At 34.9% G+C, this 13,977-nt stretch overlaps 1 protein-coding gene across 1 annotated transcript in view; it reads right to left on the reverse strand.

Annotated features, from left to right (window-relative positions):
• Positions 1 to 13,977, reverse strand: part of DYNC2H1 (dynein cytoplasmic 2 heavy chain 1) — a 164,673-nt gene that overhangs the window by 143,021 nt on the left and 7,675 nt on the right. Inside the window, exons 11-21 of the mRNA XM_082043444.1 lie at positions 12,554 to 12,729; positions 10,987 to 11,182; positions 9,716 to 9,811; positions 9,273 to 9,425; positions 9,066 to 9,164; positions 6,838 to 6,977; positions 6,518 to 6,746; positions 5,921 to 6,048; positions 4,567 to 4,682; positions 2,500 to 2,627; positions 351 to 500 (exon numbers count right to left, since the gene is read on the reverse strand). Of these exons, the coding sequence (XP_081899570.1) occupies positions 351 to 500; positions 2,500 to 2,627; positions 4,567 to 4,682; positions 5,921 to 6,048; positions 6,518 to 6,746; positions 6,838 to 6,977; positions 9,066 to 9,164; positions 9,273 to 9,425; positions 9,716 to 9,811; positions 10,987 to 11,182; positions 12,554 to 12,729 (1,611 nt within the window). The remainder of the gene's footprint in view (positions 1 to 350; positions 501 to 2,499; positions 2,628 to 4,566; positions 4,683 to 5,920; positions 6,049 to 6,517; positions 6,747 to 6,837; positions 6,978 to 9,065; positions 9,165 to 9,272; positions 9,426 to 9,715; positions 9,812 to 10,986; positions 11,183 to 12,553; positions 12,730 to 13,977) is intronic.

Genomic DNA, 13,977 nt, shown 5'->3' on the forward strand with positions numbered 1-13,977 from the left:
AAACACATGCTAAAATAACAAAAAAGCTATCTTTTAACTGTTAGCCCATTTTCCTCAGTTAACCATTGCATTCATTAACTCATTTGTCTCCCGGAAGTTCTTTGCAACAGAATTATAACATTATGACATTCATTTCAGCATCAGTTCAACAGAAGTTTCACCTAGTTATTGTTTAAGCAGTTTAAATATTAATTCTTTAAAGGTCCTCCCTCAATTCAGTAATGTTGGTGTTAACACTAAAGTGAGAACATTTATGGATTTAACCTAGGGAAAAAAGAAAAAATCCTTCTCCAGGCTTATTCAAAATAATTTCAAGATTTTTAGGTAAAATAATAATATTTCATTGTTACCTGTTCTGCAATCATAAGCTGGTGGCTTTCCATCATTAGTTCAAATTTATCCCATGTAGCTCTTAGGTTACTGATAGTGTCCAAACCTGCACCAGCCACAGTTCGCAAAAGTTTGTTTTTATCTTCAGCCTCTTGAAAAAGGAGAAAAATCTAAATTGAAAGAGATTAAAAAGAAATCTGTGTATATGTAAAAATTCATCAAACCCTGTTTATCAAAACTATAAGCAAATATATAAGAATCATAGATTGCGCATGCATAGATTAAATGTCTATATACACAGCTGGGTTTTTAACACTCTTTATAGAATAACATTAAAACATTGGAAAAAACAGTTTTTGATGTATTTAGAGAAATTCTAAATCTTGATCTTGACATGAGATATACAGAAGTGAATGCTTACTATGAAACAGATAAATGTGTCTATTTATTGCAGAGATCCACTCAACCAGATTCAGAGCAGACAGGATTCAGTAAATATATATCTATGTTTGCTGGGCCTGGTTGGGCTGGTTCATTTTCATCATGGCAGCTCATATGGTGCTATGTTTTAGATTTGAGACCAAAACAGTGCTGAAGAAAGTTCAGAGAAGGGCAATGAAGCTGATAATTCTGGAACTGTACATGTAGGCAACAAACCAGACTTCCGCTGAGTATATGAACTGCACATGTTGCAGACACTTCCGCATACACACCATAGCTCAGATGCATTCATTTAGAACTGAATCCCATTGCAGATATCTTCAAAAACATACAGTGACATCAAATGCACCTTCATCAAATTTGCAGATGATACCAAGCTGAGTTGACACACCTGATGGACAGGATGCCATCCAGAGGGACCTGGACAAGTTCAAGAAGCGGGCCTATGTGAACCTCATGAGGTTCAACAAAGCCAAGTGCAAGGTCCTGCAGCTGGGTCAGGGAAACCGCCTGTATCAATATAGGCTGGGGGATGAAAGGATTGAGAGCAGCCCTGTGGAGGACTTGAGGGTACTGGTGGATGAAAGACTGGACATGAGCCAGCAATGTGACCTTGCAGCCCAGAAGACCAATGGTATCTTGGGCTACATCAAAAGCAGTGTGGCCAGCAGGTCAAGGGAGGTGATTCTGCCCCTCTGCTCTGCAGATTTTTTAATAGATCCTTAGTGATGGGACAAGAGGTAATGGTTTCAAATGAAAAGAAGGGAGATTCAGACCAGGTACAAGGAGAAAATTTTTTACAAGGAAGGTGTTGAAACACTGGAAGAGCTATCCCAGAGAGGACTCTCAGAAATCTGATCTAGTCGAGGATGTCCCTTTTCATTGTAGGGAATTTGCACTAGATGACCTTTAAAGGTCCCTTCCAACGTAAACTATTCTATGATTCTAAGAAACAGTGACTGAAAATACTGATGACAAACAAAATTCAAGTAGATAACCATGAAGTGACTTATATATGAAAAAATAAATATCATATGTACAAGCTGAGTTCTAAGCTAATAACAGCAGTTCAGGATTGATAACTTGGCTTATGGCAGCCAGTTTTAAAAAATGCCTGCTTAATCGGAGCAGTAGGAAGTAAATCAAATTTTAGGAGTCACAAAGATAACGAAGAGAATAAAAGAGATAATATCGTTATTTCATCATCCAAATCCATGTTTTTTTCATATCTTAAGAACTGTGCAAAATTCTGTTGGTGCCTTGGAAAAGATCATTGCAAAACTAGAAAAGACTTACTGAAGGGCAACAAGGATGATCAAACTTATGGATGGGCTTATGTATAAAAAAAGATTAGGTAAACTGAAACTTCTCAATCTAGAAAAGAGATGGCTGATACAGGACACAACAAACAACCATACAATCATTGTCATGAAGAGGAAGAACAGGTACTGATTGCTCCATATCTCTTCTCTTGTAACGCTTAAATGGTATAAAGTTAACAGAGGGCAGGTGGCCCTTCATTTAATAGGATTTAATGGGTGATTGACCTACAATTTACCAGAGGATATTCCGTATTTTTCCATAGGCAGATACTTTACTGCTGGAGAGAAAATACTGTACTACATGGACTAACACGTTTAAAGCTAGTTATATTAAATACAAGTTTCTATACTAGAACACAGTTGCATTTTTTATAGCTGTTCTAAATATGATAAAATAGTATCTTACCCCTTCTTTTCGTTCCTGTAGGTTTAAATATTTTAAATTGTCTTCTGCTATTTCATCTACAGTCTGAGGCCTAATCACTAATGTTTCCATGGCATCAGTGAGAAATGAAGAAACATCATGTAGGTGAGCTATAAAAAGAAAGGTGGAAAACAAAATTATCATGGAGAAAATACTTGTAGTAATAAATACACAAGTCAGAGAAATGTACTGTGATAGAACATTGTCACAAGATATGATAACGTTGTGATGGACAAGGTATGCACCTTTTAAGCAATTGGGTTTGCAGCTTATGGCAGGGAAGAAGAAATTAGAGCTGCAGAGGCAGGACAATATCTCTTCCTTGAGGCCAACCTATTCTTTGCAAAATGAAGGCACCAACCTTCGAGATAAAGGCGTCCATCATGTTTGACCAGCTAGGGGGAAATCACAAAGCACCAGCTATCCCTAGAGGACCAACCGACTCACTTCTGGGACCAACTGACTCACTTCTGGAACAATCTCCTTAATTAGCATGAGGAGCGAGCAGAGGGAGGAGATGAGCCACCCTCTCCTATCCCGCATGCAAATGCACTAAAGTATTTAAAACTTCTCACTCAGGATATGGCATTGCATTGCACCCACCGCCCTGAGAACTACAGGGAACGTCTCTTGATCAACCAACCTTTGGAGTGGTGAAATCTTTCTTCTGATCTCTCTCTCTTTTTCTCTCTAACTTTATTCTGAGCATATAAGGGTAATATCATTGTGAGTTTTGTTGTTGAAGCCTTGTTAAGTTTTGTGCCATAGTTACAAACTTTTGCCAAGTCACTATCTCATATTTCCACCAAGTTTTAAGTAATAATTGAATATTAAATATTTATCTTGAATAATTCTCATACCTCCCCATTACTGGGCAGAAGATAACAAATGTTAACCCTGCCCTCAGCCCACTGAGTGGGATGGGACAAAAGTACACAAAGTATTTGCTTAAAAAACTGCAGACCCCAATCTTCAATGCTGCTTCCAAAAGAATTGCATGTTTGTCTTTACACAGTTTTCGAAATGTAATACACTGTGTTCAGTGTATGATATAGACCGTAAGTATCAGAGTCCCTCCCTTCAGAGAATTAAACATAAACACCTAAGGCATTTATTTATGCATTTTCAAAATCTGTATAGGCCTTTTTTGGGTAAATAGAGAAAAACAGATGTAAAAATTGTGGGGTTTTTGGGGGAGAGGCATTGTTCGTTTTTTAAGTACACAAATTAAAACCATCAATCTTTAAATATTGAAAAGACTCACAAAGAAAAGTATGATTAAGCTATAACATTGTATTGTCCTATCAAGGTAGATCTTTTTGGTACTGAGAAAGGAGCTGTACAATTCCAGGAAATAATACATCTTCCAGGAAACAATCTTTCAGGTTACGGAAATAATTCACTTCCTGCACAACCCCTGTTCTGTGTTTCCTGTGCTGATTGCTACATTTAAAGCACAAAGCAATATTATTTCTCACCTTTTGCACCTTACTTCATTTTTCTACCTGTTTCAAATATTGATAGATCACCCAAAAATAGGGAAATATTTTGCACTCTTTAACACTCTTTAACACTTTTGCACTCACTAACACTTAGTAACTGTGGAATAAACCTACATTATTTAAGACTCCTGATAAAGTATTCCAATTTGTGAAAGAAAAATCTAATAACATTTCTTAGTTAAAACATTTCATGCTGACTCCTTCAATTACTCTTAAACATCTAAGAAATTTTCCTCCCTCAAACATCACAGAAACTTTCCTCCAGACAGAAGAAACAAGTAAAATAATGTTTGGATGTATGTTTTTACATCTGGAATAGACACGGCCAAACAACTGAATGCAAAAGATGCACATGGACATCAAGGGGCCTTAGGTTAGGCCTGCAGTGAAATGTTAGTGACAAATTACTCTCTCTGCACTGTGATTTCTGCAGCTCACTGTGCCAAAGAGTAAAATATCCCTTATATAAAAAGAGTATTTACATTCATGCAAATGTCCACAAGGTCAACAGTAACAAAAAAAAATATTATTTATTAAAGCTGTTTACCTTGAATAGATCTTTTCAAAGAAATAACAAGAACATCATACAACTTCTGGATGAAATCATCAATTACAGTTTTCACAGGGTTGCAGTTAACAGTTAAACAATCTATCCTGATGGTGCTTCAAGACAAAAGATTAAAAAATGGTAAATATTCCGTAGTAGACTTATGAGTCAATATCTCTAAGATCTATGGACATCTATAGTTTACCCTGATTTTGTAGCCTAATAAGACAAAATTTCCCTCATAATTCTACAAATAAAAGTCAGAGCTTATTGGGAAAATTACTCATAATATTTAAATATTTATAACCATTAGCCACATATGTGCAGTTTTATGGGGACTAATGCTCTGCTCCGTCAAACAATGTCACTAAATTCAAATTCATAATGTCACTACATTTCTATACTCAAAAAGAAAAATATTTTAATTATTTGTACAGTCATAGTCTTTAAATCTCTAATGTCCATGGGAATGTACTAACCCAAGCTTCAATAGTCTTAAGAATGTAAGAAAAGCCACAGTGAGTCATATCAAGACCCTAAATCTAATATCTCACAGTGACTCTAAGTAAGATGCCTAAAGAACACTAAGAACAGGGCTGCCTTATTTGATACCTTCCTGAGTATCCAGCCTCAACACCAATCATTTCCAGCCCATGGCACCTCATAACCACATGTGGTTTCTGGCTATAAGACACTTCAGCCAGTTTCTCTTCTATTCATCACAGCCTGTCCTTGAAAGTCTTTTCTACTCAGAATATCACCTAGCCAACAAGTTCCACCATTCCATTTTCCTATGTGAAGTGTCACCTCTTTTTACTTGCTCTGAACATGATTCCCACCACTTTCATTAGTGAACTCTAACCATGAAATACACTAAATTCCATGTGAATATCTGTAAGAATAAAATCCTACACTAGCATATCTTAAACTGTAAGCTATAGGAGGTAACCAAGTGTTTAAATGCAAGAATTATATTTACTAAGTCTGTTCCAAATAGCTACATATACTCCACACATACAGGACTTAGCTGAAAGAATTGTTAATATATCACTGTGTTTTGCAGTAATTCAGAATCAGCCATGAATTTTGAGGGGGTTTCCCATCATATTAAAGGAAGACACTAATAGTTTCCAGAGAAGGCTGTGCAGATGAAATAAGTGTTTCAATATAATAAGTGTTTAAAAATAAAACTGAAAAACAAAAATCTAAATATTTTATAAGTACATCAATATTTCAAAAACCCTTGAAATGTTATCTACAACTCCAAGTAAAAAGAATATTTCTATTTTACTACTACCTTTAAAGTATCTCACAGAATAAATTACTCGAAAAAAAGAATAGAGTTACACTTTACCTTGGAAGACGTTCTGCCTCTTTCCCTCTCACTTTTAATGCTTTGAAGTTTTTTTCCCAATCCTGTTTGCTAGAGAGATGTGTATTCACCAGGTTTTCCATGTCTACTTGGCCAATTACAATCCATTCCTTTTCAACATTATTTTTGATTTCATGGGGAAAAAAAAATCCAGACTAAAAAAGTCCATTTCTCAATAACATTAAAATACTTAAATAATGTTTTCAAGCTAGATTATCTTTAACCTTTGTGCTCCTTCAATTACCTACAGATTCTCTTAGTGAAAAAATCAGGAGGTACAAATGGTTTGACATGTTCACACATTTAAGGACAATCAAAACAGATTTTGAACAAGAGTAAAAAGGTAGCTATAATACTCAGGTTTCAATGGGAACTGTGCATATGCTTCAAAACGGGTATGTGATAAAGTAGCTGGCTTAACATGGATGGACTTACTAACCTTTGGCTTATATGCCCTGCAGAAAATGAGAAAAATGCACAAATGACATTGCTCAGTTACCTCTAGAATGTCTGAAGGTTAAAATGATGCAAATCTTAAAAGAAAAAAAAATGTATGAGTCAGTCAAAACTTGAAAATACCTTGAATTTATCAGAAACTTCCATCAGCCTTCTGAACAAATCCTCTGCTTTACTGAAAGCAGTCAGAAATCCATTTGCATTTCTTTCAGTCATAACAGTGAATATAGACTCTTCTTCTGCTTCACTTACTCCCCTAAACTGATTTGGAATGGAGATGAATCTCTTCATTTCTCTATAATATCTAGCTCGTACTTCTTCAAAAGGAGGTCTGAATTGCAACCGGCCTTGCCTAAAAGGTGAAATAAATCATACAAAAACTAACATTTGAGTGTAATCTGAGACAGAATACTTTCTTAATGTGAAAAAAAAAAAAATCTTACTTGAATGTTAGATCAATATTTATTTCTGGTAAATTCTCATTGAGTGCTTCCAAGCCCATCTGATACTGATGCTCCAGAGCTTTGTAAAGTTGATGATTCCAGTGCTGTCTCCAAGCTTTCATATCACACGATTTGAAACCCTAAAATTTAACAATGTTTATTTTTATTTTATTCCTCAAACCATAATTACAATCTGAAACTGAGCACAAAATGCCTGAAGACCAGGATCTTAGTAAAATTCAGAGAAGTATCACACCACCAGAACAGGCTCCCCAGGGAAGTGGTCACAGGACCAAGACTGTCAGAGTTCGAGAAGCATCTGAGCAACACTCTTGGTCATATGCTTTAGCTTTGGGTTGGCCTTCAGGGAGCAGGGAGTTGTACTCGGTGGTCCTTATGGGCCACTTCTAACTCAAGATATTCTACGATTCTAATACCAGTTTGAATATTAAGAAGATCTAGAGCTATTAAATTTATTTTGAATGAATATAGGAATAAAAAAATATCCAAATCAAACCAGTCTCTATGGCAGTTCAGCATAACAGCTTCACTGAGGTTCATCTCCCATTGGTTCACTATGAGATGCCTCAAAGTTACTCTAAACTGCAGGGGACTCTGCTAGAAATAAGACACAGAGCTGGCTGGCTGAGAGATCTAAACCTGTACCACACCTTTTATTTTCCTATGATACACAAGATAACTGTTAAACAGTGTTTTAGAAAATTATTGTGTGTTTCCACAGGTCAGCGTTAACTAGTGAGTAGATATAACATTTTATCTTAAAGAATTCAGATTTTCATTACAATCCCTTACATTGCACTGTAAGAATATGTAAAGCTATATCATACGCTCAAGTCTGTAAATGGTCACTTGTAAACCATACAAGGATTTTCAAAAGGGCCATATAAGTTAAAAAAGAAATTAGAGACTTCCTCCAGGTTCTTATTTAATGGGATAGAGATTTTTAGGCAGGGCTTTGGAGGCAGTATAAGGCTGCTGCAGGAAGCTACACGTCTGCACTGCAATTCAAGGCTGCCCAAACGAACTCTTCCAACAGAAAGATTCCAGAGACTACAAAAATTTTCAATTGTTTCACTTAAGCCTTAAGACAAATATAAATAAGGGGTTTAAAGAAATATGTAAAATCCTGATGACAACAGCAGTAAGACTATGCCATCTTGTAATTTTGGATGGTGAAAATAGGATACACTAGATTAAATTTTATCACTTCTTGCCAAGGACAAAAATAAAATGACTGAAGACAGTTTAGTTAATTTACCATATAAAATACTCTGTACTACCAAAACAATTTTCAAACAGATCTTAAAGCAGATATAAATTATGAACTTTGAGAAAATATGCTGACTTTAAGATAAAAATTTGTAAACCAAATTTCAAAAGAAATTACAGACCAAACGCTGAATTGATGCACTTATTCATTATTCATATTCTCTTGAGAAGATGGAAAAATTTATAAGAAAAATACAGTTAAAATCCTGCATTTATTGCCTGGGAAATACCAACTGAAATAATCTGGGTTTGCATTAAAATGGCTAAGAACACCACATCTGTCTAAGAATATAGCCCTGTTACTGCTGAAGGCTATAGGAAAAATTAAACTGACTTGAATAATACCTCGAAATAGGTTAGGTGATAGTAATATCATGCTGTTACTTGCCAAGACAATATTCTTTATCAAAATCTCAATCATCTTGCTCAATTATCTTAAGGGTCTTCTCCAACCAAAATGATTCTATGATTCTATTCTAAAAGCTGGCAGTTGATAAGTGAACAAATAAAAATGTGTCTTTTTCATTATTTCTAACTGAAATGTATTTTAATTCTAAACTTTATACATTTATTCTGTTCTACCTGGGGTGACTCATATCTGTACCGATTTCTTTATTTTACCTTGCGTTAACGGCTCAGACACAACTGATCCAGGTGACCTACAGTTTTCCCATTTTTTCACTTAACTCCTGTCATCTGACCAAGTGTTCTTCTTCTTCCATTACTAATATGACATTAAAAAGATTATCCTCATCCCCTTCACCTGTGATTTTACCTTGAACCTGGCATCAACTAAGTAGTACACAGTCTGTTTTCCTGACCTAGCTAGTAACTCCTTAATCTAAATTAATTCAATCATGCTATGTTTGACTCTTAAATCTGGATTACTATTGAAATGTCAAATGTTCAGAATTTGCAATATGATAATGAAACCCTGCCTGTGACTCAAGGCTGGCAAAACCAGTTCTGAGCTCCTGGAGTCCATCTTTCCAACGCTGCTGCTGCCGAAGTAGATCAATATTCATGAGAGATACAACCTGTTAAAAGAATTTTAAAGGATAATAAACATTTATCACCACATAAATGAAGGAAACAGTGAAGTAAGCTGTAAGAGAGATGATTTCAATTTCACCTGGAAAATCTACCTTTTCAATGAAGTTTGTGTGCCACTTTCTCAGTTTTCTGTTTTCAGTGGAAAGCCGTTCAGCAGCAGCTTGGAGTTTTTTGATATAAGCTTCCAATTCTCTAGGATTATCCCATGTTATTTGACCTTTTCCTCCAGGACCAGATTTTGAATGCTTGAAAAACATACATCTATTGTAAGGTTTAATGATGAATATAGCCTACCAACTAGCATACAGGAAGCAATAATATGAGAAAGATGGTTTTACTCCTAGTAAAAAATGGAGGACCTCCCTCCCACAAAAAAAAAAAGCCCACTGATTTCAATAAATCCTAAATAAACAAATGGTGTTGCTTTTATGAGAAGGCTACAGTTAAAATCCAGCAATAAACACATAAAAAGCAGCACAGAGTATGTACAGATACCACTGAAATTTAAAATACAAAGAGAGAGGAATTTTTTCACCTTAATTATCTGTTCAAATGCTAGAGCAGACTGTAACATCATTGGCTTCTGACTCTGAATCATTTGTTGATCAATAGAATTATAAAAATGTGCCACCTGTAAAAATTAAGAGATTACATTTACAAGAACAGATTAAAAATATTAATTTGCTAGTAAATGTAACATACGATATTTCTGAAAGTACTGCCCAATCAATATCATTACAAAATGAGAATTAAGAACAATAGTAAAATGTTTACAAAAATATTGTACATATGCAAGGCTAATGGGATCCTATCTTCTAGTGATGAATTCTAATAGCAAAAAGAATTCTACTCAAACATCGGAGGTGATTATATTTCACCATAAGTGAAATAGGCTCAGTCTCTGATTTATTATAAGTGGAAAAGTTCCACTATTTTATGCAAATATGGACATCTAGTGCCATTTCAGAAGCCTTCAAGTATCTAAGACATCCTCCAGGATATGACACAAGACCTAAAAAACGTCTGTTTACTTCCAGATTGGCTACTGGGGTAAGAGGGATACCCTACAACTTGGTTTACTTGTCCACACACAGACATCTGGTGCCTTTTGAGATGCCTAAAGTTTCCACCAACCAATAATCCAGATGCATGGGTATTTTGTAGGTCTTGTGTCACCTCTGCCTCACTAATGCAGGTGTCGCAGATACCAATGACACCACATGTGACACTGAATTTAGCCTGTGTATTTACATAAGAATTTTTACCAATATATACATATTTATTCTTGCATCTTACAGTAACAGTAGAAAACTTGACATGGTATTTCAAATGAAATATAAGCAAAATAAAAACTTATGCAGCATTGAATCCAATTAAAAAAAAAGACATTTCTATTAAAATATTTATTAATATATTTTCAGTTGAAAACTAGCAAAAGTGAGAAGAAGCTAGTCGATTTTATGACATTTTCCTTCAGTTATAGTGATCAGAAACTGAGACTAAAACCAGGAGGCCAATTATTTACTTGTCTCATTTTTTTAATATTCATACAGTAACTTCACATAGCTTAAATCCTATAATTCATTTTGTTCCAAAAGAAGACGCATTCCAAAATTGCAAAGCATTTCTTAATTTTTGTTCTCTTTTAGGGATTAAAGTTAATTTGTTCAAGAAACAAGTCATTTCCATAAGACGAACACAGCAACAAGCTTAACCCACCATCAGAAAAGATAACAGTCTAGAAATGTTCTACCACTAAAGCTGGGAAGTCAGAACAGGAAGTTATTATGATATTTAATCTGATACCTGTTTGAGGATGACCGCCTGCTTACAGAACTTCTGTGCAGTGTTTGCAACATGCTGTATTTTAACTGGTATAGCAAAGCCAAGTGCTGACAGCTGACGTACTTCTCTTAGGAGAGTCACCAAACGATCTGAATAAAGTATGTTTAGCGTCCCAAAAACATGATCCAACTCCATTACAGGACTATTAGCTTGGATGCTAAACCAAAATCAAATTAAACATATTACTGAATATAATTTGATATTGATCCTTTTTTAGGTGCATTTTATAATAAAATAATAATTCTAAAAAGCTTTATGTCATTCTACTACTTTTTTCTGTGTTTATTAACATTTTAATTTACTCAGATAATTATTCTAGTAACCTTTCTCTTAATTCAAAGCCACTGAAGACAAGATGAACAATGCCTATTGGTTTTGCTCACAAAGTTTTTCTGGCTTGTTAACAATAGTTAAGATGTGATTCACAGACGGCCAGTACTTCTCAAAACCACTGGGCCCATCAGATTCTCCCAGGCAGACACTGTACAGAACTCAGCCTTCAGCACCACAAAGGGGAAGAAATTCTCTAAGGGAACCAGTCCAAGAACCAGCATTTGGATCAGTGAAGCATTCTGGGATACACAACCAGAGGCTAATAAGAACATCAGTCTATCATTAGATTTTGCTCTATTTTTTTTTCTACTATAGTAATGCTTCCACTGTCACCCTTTTAGGCTTCTTCCATAAAAACTTGAGCTTTACTCATTTTTTCACTTTTTGTCTCATCTTTTTCTAGTTCCCATATCAATTGCATTCCTCTTTGCAGTGAGCTACCTCTCTTCTTCTTTTAATTAATCTCTTCACATCTTTTAAAATCTCGCAATAAAAAAATTTTATTATACTAATATATTAGATGTCTGTTATTTATTGGAGTGCTGAATCTGCTTAATTGTTATATTTTAGTGTTTTTCACAAAATAAAATTTTATATCCAAGTATCAACTCCTGTATTCTCTGAAACCGTGCACAAACTCTCTTCTCAAAGAGAGTTTGCAACACTGAGATGCAAACAAAAGCTATGTGGCCAATCAATTAAAAAATAATGTTTAAAATATATTTTAATGTCCCATAGAGTATTTTCATTATTTTGGGGAAAAGAATTCATGAGGTTTAAATCTATTTTCTTTCTCTTATTTCATCTGCTCTACTTAGACTGCAGAATTTCTTGTGAATAGCAATTTATTTGTCACTCTATATGCGTTATCTATATATCACAGCTATACTCTAACTTCATCTGTTTTCTAGACATTATCACTATATGGACTACAATGGAAAACAAGTAGTAACAACAAGTAAATCAAACATGGCTTTCATTACACTTGTTACCAGAAACTGAGAGATTAGTTATTAATAGTATACTTCAGTCTATGAACCAAGCCTGGCAGGATGACGAAATTATTATGAACTCTTCCATTTTGTTTCTCCACTCATTCTTGGTTCTGCAACATTGTTTATTTCCTTTATCAAGTTCCATTGAATTACACCACACTACAGATTTCAGCACAAATATTAAAGAAGAATGTATTTACCAAAGTCCTGACTTGGGATTTGATACTTCTGATTGGATATTCCTAGACCAATCACCAAATTGTTCTTGTTCATATACTTTTAACTGTTCCAGAAAAGAATCTGCATTTCGGTGAAAAGTTTGAAATCCAGACAAATCAGACAGAAGAGCCTCTGCCAGCTTGATAGCATCATCCACCTTAAATACAATCACAAAGAATGGAAGCTTAACTTCCCAGTATTCAATTAGAAAAGAAAAATAACCACAATAAAAACTGGTATTATAAAACATCCAAGTGACATTGAAAAACAGATTAGGAAAAAAAAAAAAAAAAGTGAAACCTGAATTGTGTCCCAGCTGTTCAAATTCCCATTACAGTAAATTGGTTCTGAATAAGTTGTCCACCACGTGTGCCTACACTATTAAAACAGCCCAGAGCATCCTACCTGGTCTCTAGTTACTTCTCCATAAAGGTACAGATCTCACATCCCTCTTTTGTTGTATCTATAAGGTCCATGCCAATACTCAAAGGTATTTAACTGGGATTTCACACCCACATGTGGACAAATTAATCAAAACCCTAGTCAATGCAATCAGCAGAGATTTGAGAGCAATTAAAAAATTCAGCACAGCCTAAAGCAAACACAGAACCGAGACACATCAGCTCAACTGCTCTCTAGATCTTTAGTAGAACAAGCAGAAGAAATAATTGTGAAACCTGAGTTGCTGCTTTTGTCTCTGTAGGACACATAACAAATCAATACCTTTAGGACCTTCACCCTTGGTCACATTCAGCTGAAATGGGCCCTTGAGATTTCTGCAAATCAGAGGAGAATGCCAAAATCTAGGCTAATAGTTCTCCTGGGATAAGTAACTTCCATTCTCATTCCAATCTATAGTTATTGTAAATGGCACTTATGTTTACAGAAAACATTTTGCTTTTAATTAGTCAATACTTTCCAAAAAAAAGTTCCAGAGTTTCCAACTAAAGTGTAAATACAAACTAACAAAAATAAGTCAAAACAGAGTCAAATATATTTTAAACTCATTATGTTGTAAGAAAACACAGAATTGTTTGACATTTACTTTTCTTACAGTCTCTGTAGTAAATTCCCTGGCAGGCACTGACTCAAAAGCGCACTACAAAGAAATCCCTTCAATTTCAAGGGGACACTACACAGGTTAGTAATAACAAGTGAGAATTAGGATGGCAGAACTTGGCTACCTGTAAATCTTAAACACAATTTTAAAATGCAAACTGGAAGGTAACATTTAACAAATACACCTCTTCTCAGAATTTGGGGGTTTTTGGGGGGTTTTTTTGTGGTTTTTTTCTTCCAAAAAATAATTGTCATAAAAGCAGGTAGTTCATCCATATACTATGAAAAGACTGTCTTCTGAGTCAGTTAATAAAATTCAACTCAGCAAGCAGCACCACCGATAAGG

Source organism: Streptopelia decaocto, assembly GCF_964273445.1.
Source record: "Streptopelia decaocto genome assembly, chromosome: 1".
Classification (NCBI taxonomy): domain Eukaryota; kingdom Metazoa; phylum Chordata; class Aves; order Columbiformes; family Columbidae; genus Streptopelia; species Streptopelia decaocto.